Source organism: Passer domesticus, chromosome 7 (genome assembly GCF_036417665.1).
Source record: "Passer domesticus isolate bPasDom1 chromosome 7, bPasDom1.hap1, whole genome shotgun sequence".
Lineage (NCBI taxonomy): Eukaryota > Metazoa > Chordata > Aves > Passeriformes > Passeridae > Passer > Passer domesticus.
In genome coordinates, this window is record NC_087480.1 from 4,848,825 (window position 1) to 4,867,738 (window position 18,914).

The 18,914-nt window shown below is 47.4% G+C and overlaps 1 protein-coding gene across 2 annotated transcripts in view; it reads left to right on the plus strand.

Moving 5' to 3' along the window:
- The first annotated feature begins 321 nt into the window (after positions 1 to 321).
- Positions 322 to 18,914, plus strand: part of BRWD3 (bromodomain and WD repeat domain containing 3) — a 50,814-nt gene continuing 32,221 nt past the window's right edge. The window contains exons 1-8 of one of the 2 annotated variants that reach the window (XM_064426518.1): positions 322 to 552; positions 638 to 696; positions 838 to 867; positions 1,121 to 1,180; positions 8,770 to 8,920; positions 10,963 to 11,061; positions 17,082 to 17,242; positions 18,227 to 18,448. In XM_064426518.1, the coding sequence (XP_064282588.1) occupies positions 516 to 552; positions 638 to 696; positions 838 to 867; positions 1,121 to 1,180; positions 8,770 to 8,920; positions 10,963 to 11,061; positions 17,082 to 17,242; positions 18,227 to 18,448 (819 nt within the window). In that variant the 5' untranslated portion in view covers positions 322 to 515. Of the gene's footprint in view, positions 553 to 637; positions 697 to 837; positions 868 to 1,120; positions 1,181 to 1,821; positions 1,944 to 8,769; positions 8,921 to 10,962; positions 11,062 to 17,081; positions 17,243 to 18,226; positions 18,449 to 18,914 lie in introns of those variants that run through there. The other variant, XM_064426519.1, reaches the window with a different exon arrangement.

Below are 18,914 nucleotides of genomic sequence, written 5' to 3' on the forward strand. Positions count from 1 at the left end.
GGGCTGCAGTCATGAGGGCCGGAGCGGTGAGGGCTGAGGGCCGCGAGGACAGGAGCCGTTAGGGCTCCCCCGTGACGGCTACCGGGGCCCTCTAAAGCACAGCGCGGCTCCGCGCAGCCCCGTGACCGCGGCCAAACGCCTGGGGCACATCCCGGCTCTCCGGGCCCTTCCTCTCCCTCCCCTTCCTCCTCCTCCTCCTCCTCCTCCTCCCTCAGCCGCCGCCCGGAAGTGGCGGGCGCCCCCCCGCGGCGCGTCACCGCCCCGCCCTTCCTGCCCCCCCGCCCGCCCGGCGCTGCCGCGCGCGCCCCCCGGCGGCGGGCGGCGGCGGTGCGGGCGGTGCCGGCGGCGCTCGGTGCGCGGAGCCGCGATGAGCCCGGGCGGGACCCGCGCCCGCACCCGCACCGGGACCCGCGCCCCGCACCCGCACCGCCGCTCCGGCATGAGGCTGCGCCCGCACTAGGAGCCCAGTCCCCCCGGGGCGCCATCCGCCACCTCCCCTCCCCCTCCCGAGGAGGATGGCGGCGGCGGCCGCCCCGACCCAGCTGGAAGCCGGTGGGTATCGCTGGCGGCGGGGGCTGCGCTCCGCGCTCCCTCCGGTCTAACCGTGTCTAACGCGCTCTCCCCCGCCCCTCCGCAGAGCTCTACTACCTGATCGCACGGTTCCTGCAGTCCGGACCCTGCAAGAAATCCGCCCAGGTGAGCGCGGAGCCGGCGCTCCGGCCGGGCCGGGCGGGCGGCGACGGGACGGGACCGGACGGGACGGGGCGGCGGAGCCGCTGCGCTGCGGTCGCCGGACTCACGTCCTTTGTGTGTTTCTGTGTGTCCCTCTGTCCCCAGGTCCTGGTGGAGGAGCTGGAGGAGCACCAGGTGAGGCGGCTGCCCCGGCGGGACGGGGGAAGCCCTCGGGACGGCGGGGTCGGCGCTTGCCCTGCCCCGTCTAACCCAGCCCATCTCCGTCCGGGACACCCGGCGGGAGCGCGGCTGCCCCGCGGCGGGGCCGGGGGCTCCATCCCGGGTGGGGCTCCATCCCGGGGGGCGCGGGCGGGCACCGGGGGGCGCTCCCCGGGGAGGGGTCGCTCGGGCTCTGACGGCCGCCCCCGGCCCCGTGTCCCTCCCGCAGCTCATTCCGCGGCGCCTGGACTGGCAGGGCAAGGAGCACCGCCGGAGCTTCGAGGACCTGGTGAGACAAGTTTCACTCTTGACTTTGCCGACAACTTCCCTCCGCCCCCCGCGCCGCCGCACCGGGCGCCGCGTCCCCCCGACTCGCCCCGTTTGTGCGTCCCCCCCCACCGGGGCTGCGGGGGTGCTCCCCGCCGAGGCCGCGGCGGGCCGCGGGGTGCGGAGCGGAGGGGCGGGCAGGGAGGTGAGGCGCGGCGGGGCCGGGGGCTGCCGGTGGGACCCCCGCGGGCCGCCCGGTGGCCCCGGCGGAGCGGCCGCGCCGCGCTATTGTGGGGCCGGGGGTTATCCGAGGGCACGCACCGGGGCCCGGCGCGGCCAATGGCGCTGCGCCTTACAACGCGCAGAGCGCCGTGCCGCGATGTGAGGCGGCAGCTGATTGGCTGCGGCGGCGCCGCGGCGGAGCCGGCGGGGCGGGGGGCGCGGGGCGCGGGTGCCCCCCCGGTCCTCCCGCGCCATCGCCGCCGCCTCGCCCGCGCCCCCGGGGCTGCCCCGCTCCGGGCCGGGCTCGGCCGCGCTGCCGCGGCCCGGCCGCGGGGACGTGCCGGACGTGCCGCCGGGCCCGGCGCTGCCGGGCTGGGTCAGGGATTCCCGGCCTGCGGCGGCCTGCGCGAAACCCGCCCCTCTCCGCGGCGTCTGGGCCTGCTGTCAGGCAGGAGAGGAGGGGTTAGGAAGTGCGGTGTTGTGGCTGTTAAATGCCGGTGAAATACACGGAGTGGCTGCTTTTGCCGAGTGCTGAACCCTCTGAGTGTGTGTCATTGAGGAAGGTCAGTCCCGCCGCAAGGCCGGGGCCGGGGGTGGCCCCTGGCCCCGCACCCCGGGATGTGTCTGTGTGACAGTGACAAAAACGAAGCTGCTCCACTCCTTTTCCAAAGCGTCCGGACGGCCTTGGTTTCATCTCTGGGAGCTCTGGGCGATGACGTGTGGCGCTGATGTAGCACTTTGCAGCTGGAAGGCTTTTGTAAACTTCCCCACAGCGTCGGTGGCACGGGTACCTGTGCCCAGCGCTGGCACTCACCTGGGAGGAATGGAAAGCACGTCCCGGCCTCTCCCGGCCCCGTGCCGCAATCCTGACGCGGGGTTTTGCCATCACTGTTGCTCAAACTCCTCTGCATCTGGCTCAGGAGCTGTTTCCCGCTTTAGCAACATTGTAGGAGCTCAGCTGTGGACAGAACTGCTTGTGCCCAGGGCAGACCTTTGGACCAGCTGCCTTTCCCTTTCTAAAGCCAATTCAGAACTTCGGGTGGAAGCTGGGCTTCCTCACGCCTCTTGTGGGTGATTCTGGGACTCGGAAATTTAATTCCAAATTGAGCAAACAGATATAGAGTAAGTTCTGCACTCAGTAGATTTTGATGCTCTGTGGTCTTCCTAGAGAATCTGAAATCTAGCTGTGGGCTGTCTCAGGTTGAGCGTGGTACTGCACCCAGTATCCAGGAGGAATATTAACAGTGCCACTGTGGAGTCTGGTGTCAGACAGAGTGATTTTGCATATCACTTTGATTAACATACAATTTTTTTCCTTTCATTCTCTGTGGCACAGATATAAAAGCCTTAAATTTTTTTTTAATGTGTGTCTGAACATGTACTTTTCTTTAACATTTCAGAAATGAGAGAAAAACCATTTTGAAGTGAGTTTTGGAGTTAATGGGAAATTCCTTATTTCTGTATAAACTCACATCATAATTAAATTTAAGATTTTTTTTCCTGTGTCTTAAACTAATCAGCATTAACCAATACTTTTAGTTTGCCCTTGTATCTAGTATTATTTAACCGTTTCTCATGGTTTACAGTAAGGACCAGGATGATAAATGAATCATTACAGTGAGACAGGTTGATGCCAGGTGGGATGAGCTGAGTTTCTGTCTGTGAATCCTCACAGTGTTAAGGATATTGAAGAAAGGCCTTTTCTCCCTCATTGCTTAGGGTTTGCTGTGTTTGGAATTTGGACTTTTGGCTGCATATGATTGTTTATTAACCTGAGCTCCTCGACTTCAGGGCTGGCTGGATGTCTGAATGCCATGTTCAGAACAGAGCCAGGGTTGTGAAGGACACAAAGCACTCCGACCTTCATTTTAATTATCTCAGGCACATAATGAACCAAAATTAAATTGGAGATGCCAGCAGTTGGAGGTAAAGGGGCTTTTTTCAACCCATTTCTGCTTTTTCCAGCCAGAAACCCAGAATCGTTTACAATCTCAGCTGGGTGGTTTAGCTGCTCTGGTCAGGCAGGTAATTGAATTTGTGAGAGTTTACAACCCAGAGAAGTCTGATTTGTTTGTTTGCCCAATATTCAGACAGACTGTTTCTTGTTCTGGTGTTTCAGCTTTGTTTTCCATCCTCAGTGTGGCTGTTCAGGTTCCGAGTGGTGTTTTTCAGAAAATATGCCAATGCTGTGACCACTCAGTACACTGTTACTGCTCCTGGGCTTTTGGGAGTGATAAAGAGAGCAGCCCAATGGCCACTGGATGGTTTTTATCTAGGGAATGTTTACTCCCACTTCACTCAAGTTTTTAGGCAAGATCTGAAAGCTCACTGAGATTTCTGTGTTCTTTTTTTTTCTTTTTTTTTAAATAATCTTTTACTTTAAATATCAGGTATCACAGGGCAGACGAGTAATTTAAGACACGCTAATAAGAACTGCACCTATGGAGTAAAACCACACAGAATGCAAGTTTATGTGCATTTGTATTCCCTTTGTTTTTCCTGTTTATTTTCACTTTTTTGCCTGCAGCATGTGGCTGCCTGTTTAGATAACCAGAGCCACAGGGTATCTGAGCTGGAAGGGACACACAGGACCATGAGTCCAGCTCCTGGCCCTGCACAGGCACCCCAGCATTCCCACCCTGTGCATCCCTGGGAGCGTTGTCCAGACCCTCCTGGAGCTCTGGCAGCCTTCAGGCTGTGTCCATTCCCTGGACAGCCTGGGCAGTGCCAGCACCTTCTGGGGAAAGAACCTTTCCCTGATCTCCACCTAAATCTCCCTGACACGCTTCCAGCCATTCCTTGGGTCCTGTTCCCTCTCTCAGGGAGAGAGGTTGGAGCTGCCCCTCAGCAGGAGCTGCAGTCCCCGATGACTCCCCTCAGTTCCCTCTTCTCCAGGCTGAGTTCTCCAGGTGTTACTCCACAGTGGTTTTCCTTTCTCACTGACTGCTGGTGGTCCTGAGACACGAGGTGTGTTTGTAAAGGGGATGGTCCATGAATCACAGAATCCCAGACTGGTTTGGGTTGGGAGGGAGCTTCAAGCCCATCCCATTCCACCCCCTGCCATGGGCAGGGACACTTTCCACTAGACCAGGTTGCTCCAAGCCCCGTCCAGCCCGGCCTTTTGAAGGTCTGAAGTGTGTCCAACTTGCAGGCAATTAGTGCTCTGGTTTCAAATGAGCCACAGCAGCTCGGTGTGGAGTCAGCTGCTGTACAGATGAGTCGAGCTGAACGACTTGATTATCAGCACAGTCTCCAGTGACCTGCTGTTCCACATTATCTTTGTTTATTCCTGATAAAGGTGACTGGCTCTGCTCTGGTTTTAAGAACTTTCTGATGGGCTAAGTCTTCTGGCTCAGCCTGGTTTGGTCTTTGTGCTGAAAAACATGTAATTCCAGGCAAAACAGAAAATCAGCTGTTGTTGGACAGTGGGGAATTTGCATCCATGAGCGGCTGTGCTGGTATGGAACAGCTTATGGGATTTGGCTCCGAGTTCCTGCCTTGCCCATCTGCATTGATTTAAAACTAGCCCTGAGTCCGAGGTGCTGGTATTTATAGATCCTGCCAATCCCAGCATTAGCAGAGCAGAGATGTTACGGTTTTGTCACCTCAGGAAAATGTCATCTGGTACCATGGTCGTTCAAACCTGTTCTCTCCAGGGACCCCAGTGGGTAAAGGCTGTTTTAATTCCAGTCTATTTGCATATTGTTGGCGTCTTGTGCAGGTCCAGTGTCTGAGCTTCCTTTTGCTGAGATTCCCTATTTGAGGTCGTCAGTAATTTCCTGCTTGCTCAGCTGCCTCTTGGCCTCCTCCACTGCTTTTTGATACAGTTGTCAATTGATTCTTAATTGATGGTTGTTTTGGCAAATGAGGGAAGTCTTGGATGACTACCTGGAGGAGAGAAATCCAGTGCTGAGGCCCAGCTGGGCCTGCCCAGCAGGACTGGGGACAGAGCAGCCTCTGAAGGGCCTCGTTCCAGTCTGCAGCTCCTGCCTCCAGTCTGTGCTTTGAAGAGATGTTCCACTGGGCTTCCCAAAAGAAATGGTTCCCAGAGCTCCCTGGTTCCCATCTCTGTCAAAACAGATGTCTTACTTTAAGTAGTAATCACAAAGAGTCTTTTTTGGGATGTTTGTTCCCTGTGTATTGAAACCTTCCTTGGAGGAGGAGTTGTCAGCAGCTGTAGAATCACAGATTCCTGACTTGGAAGGGACCCATAAGGATCATCAAATCCAGCTCCTGTCCCTGCTCAGACACCCCAAGAATCCCACCCTGTGCCTGAGGACATTGTCCAAGCAGGGATCAGAGTCACACCAGGGGATTTTGCTGCTTGTCCCAGCTCCAGGGAGGACTCTGTGCTCGTGGTCTCTGAGGTGATGCTCCAACCACAGGACCAGGAACAGGTTTAGGGGTTGAATTTCTCCCAGCCCTGACGTGACTTCACTAATAGTTCTTTCCTTGTGCTTATCACTGGAGGAGCTTATCTCAGCCTGGCTCAAGCAGTCAGGACTCAGAGAGTTTTTTAAAAAGAATAGATTGGCTTCACTTAATCTTTCACTTTTTAGATCCGTTGTACCTGTGTGGTTACTGTGTCAGAGAACTCATGTGGTTCTGTTGCATTCTTGTGCTCTCATATTGTAACTTTTATAGGATTTTTCACCTCCTAAGGCAACAAAACATATTTTCTTTATGATTTGTCCCAAGATGCAGCATTTGTTCTCACTTAGCAGGTTTTCAGCTCTGCATTATTTTAACATGCATGGTTTGGGCTTGTAGTACTTATGTCTGATTTTTTTCCAGTTTTCTGATTATTTTCTAAAATATTTTCTAATTATATTTCAAAATATTTTTTAAAATAATTGAGAAGCTGATAATATCCTTGCTGCTGTTTCATTTTGCCACGTGGGATTTGGACAAGCACACACTAAGAGGTGTAGCTGTACCTTTGCCTTTTTCCATCCTTCTTTTAAGGAAAATCTGATCTGGGAAACGTTGGTTTTTTCAGCTGGATGTTTGCAGCTTCATGTTCTAGAAAAATACTTAAAATCCATTTACAACTCTCTCAGAGGTGAAAAGAAGGATTTTTGATTCAAGTTCTTCTGGGAACCTGAAAATAGAATTGCTTGTTTAGCTCTGGGCTGTGATTTAAGCATTTTTTTCTGGAAGTTATTATGGAAAAAAATCACCAGGAGAATTTGCTGTTCTTGCTGCCTGCTATGGAGCTGTTTGTTAGTAACAGCAGTGCTAATATTCAGATTAAGGGCTGCTTATTTGGGGCTGTTGTGGGTTGTAGAAACAAGGAAATGTGCAGGGGAAGAAGTGAGATCAGGGAATGCTGTCGCGTCCCACGTGTGTCAGTGTTTGCTCTTTGCTATTTTCTTTAAAACTGTGCTTTCATCTTTAAGCCACCAAGTCCTTTTCCATTCTGGAGGCAGTCAGGAGTGGAACACCTTGGGCTCTGTCTCTGCAGTGGGATATTTGCTGCCAGGTTTAATTCTTCACCTTCCTAGGCACAGAATATGGTGAAATTCCCAAAGCAGCTCCAGGGAGAACAGGGGGGTGTTTGTTGTGCTACACTGGGAAAATGGTTTGGATTTTTTATGTTTCCAGTGAGAATGGTATGGTTTAGGTTCTTTTGGTGCTCTGGAAGTAAAATATCAGAGCTTCTTGGTTGGTCTTTATGATTTTTTAATCTAAAGGTTGATACATCACTGCGTGTTGGCAGTTGGTGACTGAGGGGTTTGTTGCTGGTTTTCAGAGATGGAAGTAAGAATTTCATACTCAGATTTTACTTAACTGCACATTCTCTGTCTAGAACTTCCCTTTCAGAAATCTTACACACTGAAGGGAGGCTGCTGCAGCATCATAAAATAGAGTGTAGCATAAACATATTTACAATGTTTCAGGAATGAGTCAGAATAAGAGGCAAATACCAAAGTTTGGATAATTCTTTTCTCTCATTTCAACTTCTATTATATCCCATAATTCAGTGAGAGACAATTCATCTCATACACTGAACTTCACTGGTTGTACCACTGAGAAGGTGCCAATATAATTTCAGAGCTCTGATTTAGGGAAAAAAAGCTAAAATGACTGGAGAAACCTGTCAGTGCAGGAGAGCATTGACAGGATCATTCCTTGATGCTCACTCACAGGATGAAAAGTCTTGGAATTAGGACATGGTAATGCACTCATCATGTTTCTCATTCCTGCACTGAAAAAATGATGATTTTGGACCTTTACATTCATCATGACTGATGAGGTGATTTTTTAACCAGCAGTGACTGAGGGATGGGTAGAGGGAGGAACCTGTCTCTTCTCTAAGAGTTCCATTTACATTGGAAGAGGTTTTAGTCATATTTAATTAACTGGTAATTTGTATATTTAATTAAATATATTTCCCTTTTCTTTTTGGTTGAAATCTGAATTATGGGACAGTCTTGATCCATCTCATGGTGCAGGTGGTGACATTATCCAGCCCTGCCTGGCTCTGCTGGGTCCTGTAGCTCCACTGCTGTTGCCCAATTAGAATAAAAAAATTCCCAACGACGTGTGCTAATAATCTGTTTGATGACACAGTTGAGTGAACAATGTTTTGGCAGCAGGGCTGAGGGAATTACAGACCTTCTCCTTCTTCCTGATGCCTGACACTCCCTCCCTCTGGTGTGCTGGGGCAGGAGCACATCCCTGGGATCTGGGTAGGCAGGAGCTGATCCATGGAAAGAGGTGGATGGAGCTGTGTGTCCTGTGTCACAGGAGCTCTGATGGGCAGCTTTTCCTGCCAGTTTGTAAATATGGCAGTCAGGCAGTGCAGGACATTCTGGATAATGAGGCACAATTTATTTGTTGTTTGAACAGACTGTCAGAAAAAACTGTTGTCACTCAGTCTCTGTCCAAAGGGGAAAATAAAGGATGTTCTCCCAACATGACAAAATTGGAGCCTACACATGTGGGTCTTAAAGATATCTACTCCCAGGAGCTGGGAAGTGGAGACTGAGTATTGATTTTAGGGATTTTAGGTAATTTTTAAGGTTTTTATTCTTTTGCACATGTGCTTCATACAGTGATGTCAATGCAAGTTCAGCAAAAAATGGGAAGAGAATGAACCAAAGGTAAAAAAGGTTTAAAAATTGTTGTTTGAGCAGGGCACCACACTGGAGGGTTTTGTTTCTTATTAAGGGATCCTAAATTTACAATTAAGCTGTTACAACCTGAAATTTCTGGTGTGGCTTTTGCAACACTCCACTTTAAAGTGCAGTGTAATTAGTGTTGAGGGGATTTTCACAGGGTTTAGGCTTGGTTTCAGTAACTTTACACTTCAATATGAAACAAAGTACTACCAGCAGAAGGCAAAATAAAGCAGTTTTCAAATGTCTGTGTTGCCTGTGTGTTTAGGTGGCTGTCAATGCACACATCCCTCCGGATTATCTTCTTAGGATCTGTGAGAGACTTGGACCCCTCTTGGACAAGGAAATCCCCCAGAGTGTCCTGGGGGTGCAGACTTTGCTGGGTGTTGGGCGCCAGTCTCTCCTGAGGGCAGCAAAAGGTAAGGTTCTCAATTCATCTGGGCTTGAATTCTGTTTTAATGATTAACCCCCTTTTGTTGCCATTCCTGTTGGGATGTCTGTGTGTTTGCATTTGCCCTGCTTTGTCTCCTGTGCTCGCCAGCTTTTTTCTTCCTAAAATGCAGTTGTTGGATATATTTTCTTGGGTTGAAAATGCCATTTTAAGCAATTCTTGCCTACAGTTGCCTGATCTTATTACTTCCTCTGCCTCCTTCCCCAGTGTGTTGGTGTTTGTGTAAATGATGTGAATGGGATTAGGGGTTTGATGCATCTGAAAAATGCCATTTTTTCCATATACATTTACACACGTCCGTGTCTAAAATCACTGAGCTGGGCTATTTTTCAGCCTGGCTTTTTCCATTCTTTGACTCCCTGCCTGTGCAGGCACAGGACAGGGTGGTGGCATCTGAGGCAGCATTTGGGGAGTAGCAGAAGGCCAGGCAGATTCCTCAGTGACAATTCCTGCCTGTCCTTGCTTCAAGTTAATTTAAAAGCCCCCATTCCTTTCATGAAGAGAGCACCAGTCCTTTTCCCTTTGAAAAACTCTCTCTGCTTGAGAGAATGATACTGAGAGCAGTTTTGTGTTAGAACTAAAGAGATCTGAAAGCCATCTGCTCTTGAAGTGATTCCTCTTTCCCTCCTCACTCCATGCCCCTGCCACTTCCTCCCTGCAGGAGCCAGAACTTCCTTGATCCTGTGATGTGCTCATTCAGAGAGCTGAGATGTTGCAAAATTTGTTGTAGTGAATTAAATGAGCCGGTGGAAAAGGATCACAGGGCTGGAGGTGACACAGGAGGAGGAGCATCATCCTGGGAGAGGAGGAGGGATGGCAGAGCAGGACCTTCCTGTTTTGGTGGCAGTTGAGCACTTAATTCCCTGTGAATTCCCTTCACATCCTGTGAAGTCACACCGTGATGCTGACGAGCATCTGCTGATCCATTGGATATCTCCTGGAGGGATGAGCTGTTCCCAAACACGTTGCCCTACAGAGTTTTGGGACTGAGTCTTGTTTTGCCTGTGCTTTGCTGTAATTAGGTGCAGAAATTCAGGTTTGCAGAGGAACATTCCTTCCTTTCACACTCAGTTTGCAGCTTAGAAGCAAACAGCAGCAAAATGTAAAGAGAAAATAAACATTTTTCTGCAGGGGAACAGAAGGGTTTAGGTGGATGGATCTATTTTAGGAAGTCTGAATGCTGTTTTTAATGAGTATCATTTAATACTCTGTGCAGCAGTTTGGGGTTTAATCAGAAGGTGCTCTCAGGAGCCTCTGAGTCACCTCAGCTTGTGCACTTTATGTTCAGAGACCCACACGGTGCTACACAGATCCACCAACCTGCGGCACTGTCCTTCTGTTTCAGCACTTACTCACCGTGGAAGCTCATTTCTCTCCCTCCAGATGGCCAGAAATGGAAGAAATCCAGGTCTAATTTCTGAGGCACTTTGAACAGTCTCAGAAAAATCACTATTGTTCTAGAGAGGAGCCTCTCTGAGGCCAGTTGGCAGCAGCAGGCTGGAGAGCCTTTAAAGAGAGCACTCTTCACTTTAAAACAATGATTTTTTTTTTGGGGGGGGGGGTGCAGAGGACAATCTGAAAGGAGGGCACATTGCCACATATTGCAGGAAAACAGATTTATTGAAAAAACCCTCACTTCTCTTGCTTTTAGGCAGCAAAATGTGAAATCTCAAATGTGCAGTTCCTAAGCAGGGGTGCTTTAGGTGTTGGCATTGCAGAAGGAAAACATGGCAGAGTTCAGTTGGGCCTCAATATAAGGTGCACCCACTACTTAAATTCACTTTTTCTCTCCATAGATTTAGAGTCAATAATCACCCAAATTAAGCAAATATAAGTTGAAACCATTTACAGTGACACTGCTGAGGAACTGGAAATCAGAGTCTCAGTCTTTCAATGCGGAATCTGACAAACTGTTCAATCAACAGATCTTATTGTGGGCTGGTGGGAGTGGTGCTTGATCTCTTGGTTATTTAATGTATTGATTATTTCTTGTCACTCTTGCTGGTGCAGACTTCAGACACACACTATGGAAAGGATCTGCATTTGCAGCTCTGCACAGGGGCCGACCCCCCGAACTCCCGGTGAACTACGGGAAACCACCAAACGTGGGTGAGTCTGCAAGTCCATGAAAGCTCCTTTTCTCCTCTCTGTACTTATTCCTGTCCCACAGAAAGTTCCTCTCCCTGACTAAAACACTACTCTGGGTTTTCACTAATGTTTTCTCGGACATTTGATCATTAATTAATCTCAAATAGGTCTCTCCCTGACAATAGGATAATTTTGGTGTTATTCAGACTTGGATTTTCCACGGTGTGTGTAGCCATGTTTTGCATGGTTGTTTGGAGGACAATGTGCTGGAGTATTTTTTATGATATGCCTCCACAATACATATATGTGGTTGTAAGATAGGATGGGCATGGTCACAGGAGCATGGAATCCTGGAATCATCATGGAATCCTAGCCAGAACAAAGCGTCTGGCTCCCAGGGAACTTTTTTGACTCAAGAATTCCTTTCAGTTGGATTATGACAGAAAACAGACTGCTTGCAACATCCCTCTCCAAAAAGGAAATAATCACCAAAGCAACATTTGTGTTCCTTCAGCCTCAGTTGTCCACACAATTAGATAAAGAACTTGTATAAAACTCAGATATATGTGGGCTCTCAGCTTACATCTCATCACAGAGCTGCTCTGTTTTATATAAACTCAAGTGTTTGCCTTGTATGGTTTGAACTTTCATTAACTGCTTTTATAGCAAAAAAAAAATTGATTCTTGCAGCATAAAAGTAAATCCTGGTTTGTTTCTTTTTAGGGCATTTTATCTCTGTGCAAATGGATACATTTTCCTGGTGTGTCAGGGAGTCCTTTCACTGCAGATCCTCCCTCCCTTTGGAGAAACAGGGATGGTGCTGGCACTTTTCTGTTTCTACCCTATCTGTGTATTTATTATTTTAGGCTGGTTCTGCAGTTACTTTACTGTGAGCAGTTGTGCTGATGGATTACGAATAGTCTGAATTGTAGATTTATTGAACACAACTCCTCTGGTTGTATTTCTGCACGGATTCTTGGATCAATTCTTTCATCAGACTGGGTGTTTTTGGAATATGTGGTATTATTAATGAGGCATCCTGGCAGATTGGACTTCAGCATTTGTCATGCTTTCATGGCAAAGGACTGTGCTGCTTGCTTGGTAACTATTTAGTGAATTAAAAAAGAGAATTTTTTTTTGTTTGGGTGTTTTTCTAATTGCTTTTTTTTTTAAGAAATGCAAAGGTATTAGATGGAAAAGGGTCTTTCATAGCCAGGAAATCATTTATATAAGTATTGATTCTTGGAAAAAAACAGTCCTTGGTGTGGCTACATAAACTACTATTAAGAGAGGAAAATGTGCATAAATATTAAAATAAGAATTTGACTTCAGGCAGGAATTTGATTTTGGGATTCGTTATTCATCCTGAAGAAGAGGTCAAAAAATTCTGTGTCTATTTGTGCAAAATGGGTGTTTTTTTCCTGGTGAGTGCTGCTAGCCAGAGATGCTGCAGTTTGTGTGTCTTAAGTACAGGATGAAGTGTGCCCGACCTCTTTGGTATTTTGGCATAACTGTGAATTCCCACACTGTGCTGGCTCAGGCAGATGGATTTTTCTGGAATTACTTGCTGAAGGAGTTGGGCTGAAGTAAAAGACACCCATTAGTGTGTGTTCAGGAGTGGGGTGATTGTTTAAGTACCTGTGCAAAGTGGTAAATAAGGTACAGAATGAGCAGCCAGGAGTATTCTCACATCGTTTCCCTTCCAGTGATAAGGGTTTAAGCTTTCCACCATAAATGCTGAGAGAATGGGGTCGCTGATGGGATCAACTGGGAGGGCCCAGCTGCAAGAGCTGGGAGTTGCAGTGGTTTCCTTTCCATGTGGTTGGCATGGGACCTTGTGGTCCATAATCCAAAATAAAAAGTCCTGCACTTTTTATTTAACACTGGAACTGGAGCAGGAAATCCATGTTGCCTTTTCCCATCGTGTTTGTGCAGAGCTGGGCATCTTGTGGCTGGGGGAGTCTCTGGGAAAGTGCTGAGCTGTGGAAGTCATTCCCAGGGATGTGGTGCCTGTGTGTTGGGGCTGTGGTGATCTGGAGGGGGACAGGGAGGGAGAACACTGGCACAGAGCTTCCTGCTGCCACCAGGATGGCATGGAGGAGAGTCTGCTCCAGCCTTTCTGGGCAGCTTTTGCTGTAGTGGAACTTTCAGGGCTCCCGTTGTGCTCTTCCAGACAGAAAGTGGAAAGACTGGTCATGCAGTACCTCAGGACTGGGAGTGATTCCCCTTTGATAAACCTGCTTTTGATGCTACTTCAATTTTGTCTGGGTTGGTTTTTTTTTGTTTGTTTTTTTTGCAGGCAGCTCAGAGCAGATTAGAAAGAAGGTTGCTTTCACTCTTTAAGAGCTGCTCTAACCTGAGGATGGAAACCTTTCTGTGGGCAGCTATTGTTAGTGAAAAAACCACAAAATTTGGAAGCAGAAGGTTTTTTCAGCACAGTCTCAGTGAATAAGCATTTCAGCTGGGTGGAAATTCACAGCCAAGGTGAGGCAGCCACCTTGGGCCTGCCAAGGAGCAGCGCTGGGATGAGGTCAGGAATCGATGATGGTTGTGCTGGAAATGAGTTCCATGAGGTCAGCAGCTCCCAGAGCTGGAACATGCTGTGCTTTCGCTGCTTTTCCTGGGTCCAGGCTCTTTGTGGCCACACAGCCACTCTCTGAGGAGGTGTTTTCCACGTGGGAGCCAACTGTGATTGTTTCCTGGCATTCCTATGAAACCCTGGTTTCTGTCTCTCCTGGGAGTGGTACCCGATCCCTGCTTGGATTTGTGATCAGGACAAAATCCAGGTCCTCATTACAAAGTCACACTGCTTCTTGCAAAGGTGAAACAGTCTGACAGGAGCTCATCACCCCTGAGAAACTGATTTTCAAACAAACATTTGCACCAGCTTTCCCATTTTCTAATTTTCCTTGCAAAAAGTGGATCCAGACAAGGGTTTTTAGGGAGAGCAGGAATTCCAGCTGGTGCTGCTCAGTGACTTTGCCTCACTGAAATGCTTGAATTCCTTCTGAGGTTGTGATTTAACTTTGAAGTTGGGGCTTTGTCTGATGATTGCTTTTTAAATCCAGCTTTTACTGGTGGGTTGTTGTTGCTGGGTTTGGGGTTTATCCTTCCTAGGTGAGCTTTCTTGCAGGGGTTCTTACATTGTGCTGTTACCTATGGTAGAATGGGAGGTAAATTGTGATTTAGGAATTGCTGTTGTCAGCTTATGTGACTTGCATTAAACACTGCAATTTTACTCAAGGTGTGGCCTTCCAGGACCAAGGACTTTTTTTGGGGAAAAAAAAAAGAGAAAAATGCCTGTGCTTTACAAGTTGGTAGTTGGAGGAGCTGAGATGGCCCTTCAGTGTTGGGACAGAATTAACTTTTCTTATCAAGAAGGCTGGATCTCCTCCCTTTTTATGGGAAATAACTGTCTTGAAAGTTTTTCCTGGCAGGGAATAGTGAGGGGGTGGACTTGGCAACTCTTACATCCAGTGTGGCATGAAATACATCAGTTAATGAGATAGGTTAGTAAAATTTTTTAGGGTTACTAAGTTGCTATTTCTCCATGTGGGAATTGTTGGGTTTAGTGCTTTGGGGCCTTAGGAGGACAATAACTTCATTGTGCTGTAGAAAGGAAACTTGACAGGGATTTTTGTCATGTGGGGGTAATTCCCTATTTAGATATTGTGTATTAATCTTCCTAAAAATACAGGAATGGAGAATGTTTGCTTTGTTCCTTTGAAGCAGTAATAGTTTTTTTTTTGTCCAAAGATGCTGTTGCCTTGATAAAGTTGTTGCTCCTCATGGCTCAACAATAGTTCTGGATGTCTCTGATTGAAGCATTTTATAAACAGAGCTTTTTATTTGGTAATTATCCATGGGAGATGGAGAAGTTTTATCCCCATTGTGCAAACAGGGAAATAAACACAGAAAAAAAAAAAAAAGAAATTACTTTCATATCCGCTGAAGCTGAACTGATTGCAAGGCTGGGAATCGACCGGAAAAGTGAGGGGCCAAAACTGTGGGATTTTGGTGCCTTTTGGTGCTTCCTTCATGGGATTTACAGCAAACAGCAGTGGCAAATGTTCAGAAGGATTGCAGGGGGACACAGAAAATATTGTGATTATTAGGAATATTTTGACATGAGAGTGTATCTTTTTGATTCACACAGTTCTTTGTGTGGTTAAAAAAATATTCAAAGCCATTTGAAATTGCTTACAGGCAGATACACTGTTATTATGTATTTAAATATATAAATATATATGTATTGAAATGGTTGAAACCTTGAAAGGCACAGCAGAATCACCGTGTTGCTGAATGACTCCATGCCTCTGTTGGCACATGAGGTGGGGGAAAGGGAGGTGTAATCTTTTTAAGGATTCAGCTTTTAAGCTGTCATACTCGAAGAGTAAATAAAATAATGTGTAGGCAAAGCTGAGGTACCTTGAGCATTTATCACTGCATGATCTCTGTGTTAGAGGTAGGAAAAAACAGTGTAAAATTTCAGGTTTACTTTGCTCAGGGAGACAGTTTGATTTAACAGCCCTGTATAATATTAGGTATCAATTGAACGGTAGGTAGGTAGTAAATTAATTTGCTTTAGTGTGTTTTGCTTTTTAGTATTGCTGAATGTGTGTTTTTACATGCAAAGCAAATATTGACTGAAGGTGAGGTTATGCTGGAGCCTGATGGCTTTTGCAAGCATCTTTTATGCAGCTTTTTTCCCCTTGTGTCATGTTTCAATTGCATTGAATGATTAAAAATAATCCACATTTCAGAGCCTAAAACTGAGACACAAAAATGCTTTCTTTAAAGCTGGAAACAATTTCTTTTCCTTGCTTGTATGTAAATACTTCAATGGTATCAATTTACACAAGGAGTTATGGGTTAGGAGCTCTTTGAAATGGCATTTCTTGACTTTGTAGATTAATTTTTTAACGTATTCCATGATCTTTTTTTGGGTAGATTGGCAGTGATACCATGAGACAATTAAGAAGTGGCTCGAGTTTTTCACTAGACTCTTAAGCTGAAGGAGTGAAAGGCACTAAAGAGCTTTGTGGGGCTCCTGTGAAGCCCAGCCCACATCAAGGTGCAGGGGAAGATAAGGAATTGCTGCAGGGGATCTGCTATCACAGGGACTCCACAAACCCACCAGCACAGCTCTGTTAGATCCTCAAGTGCCTCTGAAAAACCCTCTCAAAACTTTCAAATCCAAAGTTCAAGTGCTGTGAGTGAGGATAAGTCAGGGAAACAGAAATAGGAGAGAATTGGTGGAATTAAATTCCCCAAAATTGTCTCAATTTGTGCATCCAGTCAAAGGCTTTTTTACAGGGTGGGTTGGTGCATTCAGGTTTTAGGCTGTTCTTGGAAGGGCTGCTGGCTGTGGAAGCAGGAAGGAGTTTGTTGTGGTTGCAGTTCTTTCTGCCTGCCATTCCTCCACTGGGAGTTTCCCATCAGTGCCACCTGTTTCTTCTTCTTCAATTCCATCGCCATGGGAGTGCAAGGATGTGGATGTGGAAGTCCTTTGGCCCTCACATGTGATCTGGAAGCCATTCCAGGGAAAGATTTTTATCACTTTTCATCACTTCTTCTACCACAAAAAAAACCCCACTTAAAATAATCTATTATTATACTCTTCTTCTAATTGATATTAGTAACGTGTAGTTTCCTAAATTTCCAAAATTTCCTTTCTTCCTTCAAAGATTTTCCTTAAAGATTTTCCATGTCCATGTAGGACAAATGTATCTGTTACCTGTTCATGAATTGAACACTGGAATAACTCCCAGTTGTGGTGGGAACTTCTCATTCTGCTTATATTTTTGGTGAGGAAGCAGGTGCAGCCTGTGGTGGGTACTGAAAGGCTCCAGCAGGATTGGGATTTCTTTTTATAACACTGGACAGAATGTTCTGGTAAGGTGGAAGAGGTTCAGATTTATTGCTGATTCTAATAATAAAGTCATTAATCGATACTATATTCGATTTAATGTTTATTTACTCTGAGTTCTGGACAAAATTCATGTCTCACTCTTCTTTTTGCTTCTTTTTTTCTCTCCCAGTTCATATCCTTTCTGCCAGGCAATTAACTGGATGTGGCCGTTTCAGCCACTTGTTCCCAACATCCACCTACCAGCACATGAAGATGCACAAGAGGATTTTGGGGCACCTCTCCTCTGTTTATTGCATAGCCTTTGATCGCAGTGGGAGGAGAATTTTTACAGTAAGTTTAAAATCTGGACCTTTTTCTTTTCGAAGATTGCTTTGTTTGGTTTGGTTTCTTTCTTTCTTGAGTTCCTCAACAGCCTCTTAGTCACTGATTGAGATGGAGATGTGACTTTGTTCAGCTGCAAGTTGCTTTTCTACTAAATTTACCTTCCTGGATTTGTAGTGTGTCAGTGAATACATGACAACTGTTTTAAGTTTTTCTTCAGAATGCATTGATCCATTTCTGTGGTGATGCCCTTGCTTTTTGTTGGGTATATTTAAAAATCAACAGATTTTTCAAATGAATGTTGCATGTTTAGCTGTTAATGTTAATCCCTGTGCATGGAATGACAGGACAAGGAGGAATTCCCACTGCCAGAGGAGAGGGTTAGGTGGGATATTGGGAAGAAATCCTTCTCTATGAGGGTGTTGAGAACCTGGCACAAGGTGCCCAAAGAGCTGTGGCTGCCCCATCCCTGGAGCCAGGTTGGGTGGGGCTTGGAGCAACCTGGGTCAGTGGAAGGCATCCCTGCCTTCCAAATAGATCCCCTTCCAGCATAAACCATCCTGTGATTCCATGATTCTCTTTTATCAAATTGAAATTCTTGACTCCCTAAGATTATCCCCAGGCTCCACAGTTCATAGAATCATAAAATCCCAGAGTGGTTTGGATGGGATGGAATTTTCAAAGTCATCCAGTGCCACCCCCTGCCATGGGCAGGGACAGCTTCCACTATCCCAAAGTGCTCCAAGCCCCATCCACCCTGGCCTTGGACACTTCCAGTGATCCAGGGGCAGCCACAGCTTCTTTGAACAACCTCTGCCAGGGCCTGCCCACCCTCACAGGGAAGAATTTCTTCCTAAAATTGGCCTCAGTGGAATCCCACAGAGCTGTCCTGTCAGTTCACGGGGGTTGTGATCCCTGTCTGCCCACGGTGTGCCGTGCATGGAACAAATCCCATCTTTTCTGTAACCTTTGGGAACTGCTGTGGCATTTCAGGGGTCAGATGACTGTTTGGTGAAGATCTGGGCCACGGATGACGGGCGCCTGCTGTCCACCCTGCGGGGCCACTCGGCCGAGATCTCGGACATGGCCGTCAACTACGAGAACACGCTGCTGGCCGCGGGCAGCTGTGACAAGGTGGTCAGGGTGTGGTGCCTCAGGACCTGTGCCCCCCTGGCAGTCCTGCAGGGCCACTCAGCTTCCATCACTTCCATACAGGTAAGGGCTGGTGGGGTTTTCCCCTAAATTCTTGAATTAGAGTGGTAGTAAGAGCTGTGGTGGTCAAGGGTGAAATCGATCTTTGTGGCTGTGATTTGTCCCAGCTCAAGGGTGTTTTTCCTGGTTAACTCAATCCTGTGGTGCCCAGGGGATCATTACCTCCTGCTTCCATGTGCTTTTAGCTGTGTGATCCTTCTGCTGCTTCCTTAGGTCTAGAAAATGGGAGATCTGATGCTCTTTTAGAGCAATTCAGAGAGCAGCAGCATCTCCTTGGCTCATCTCGTGTTTGGCATCTTTGGTGCTGCTCCTGGCACAGCACCTGACCCAACACTCTTGTGTTCACCGTGAATATTTGTTTTTCAGAAGGATCAGTTAAAATTCCTTACTCCCTATTTCTTGTTTTCTTGTTATGTTAGCTTGTAGCTTAAAGAGCTGCTCTGGATGTTGTAGCAAATTCAGATTTCTT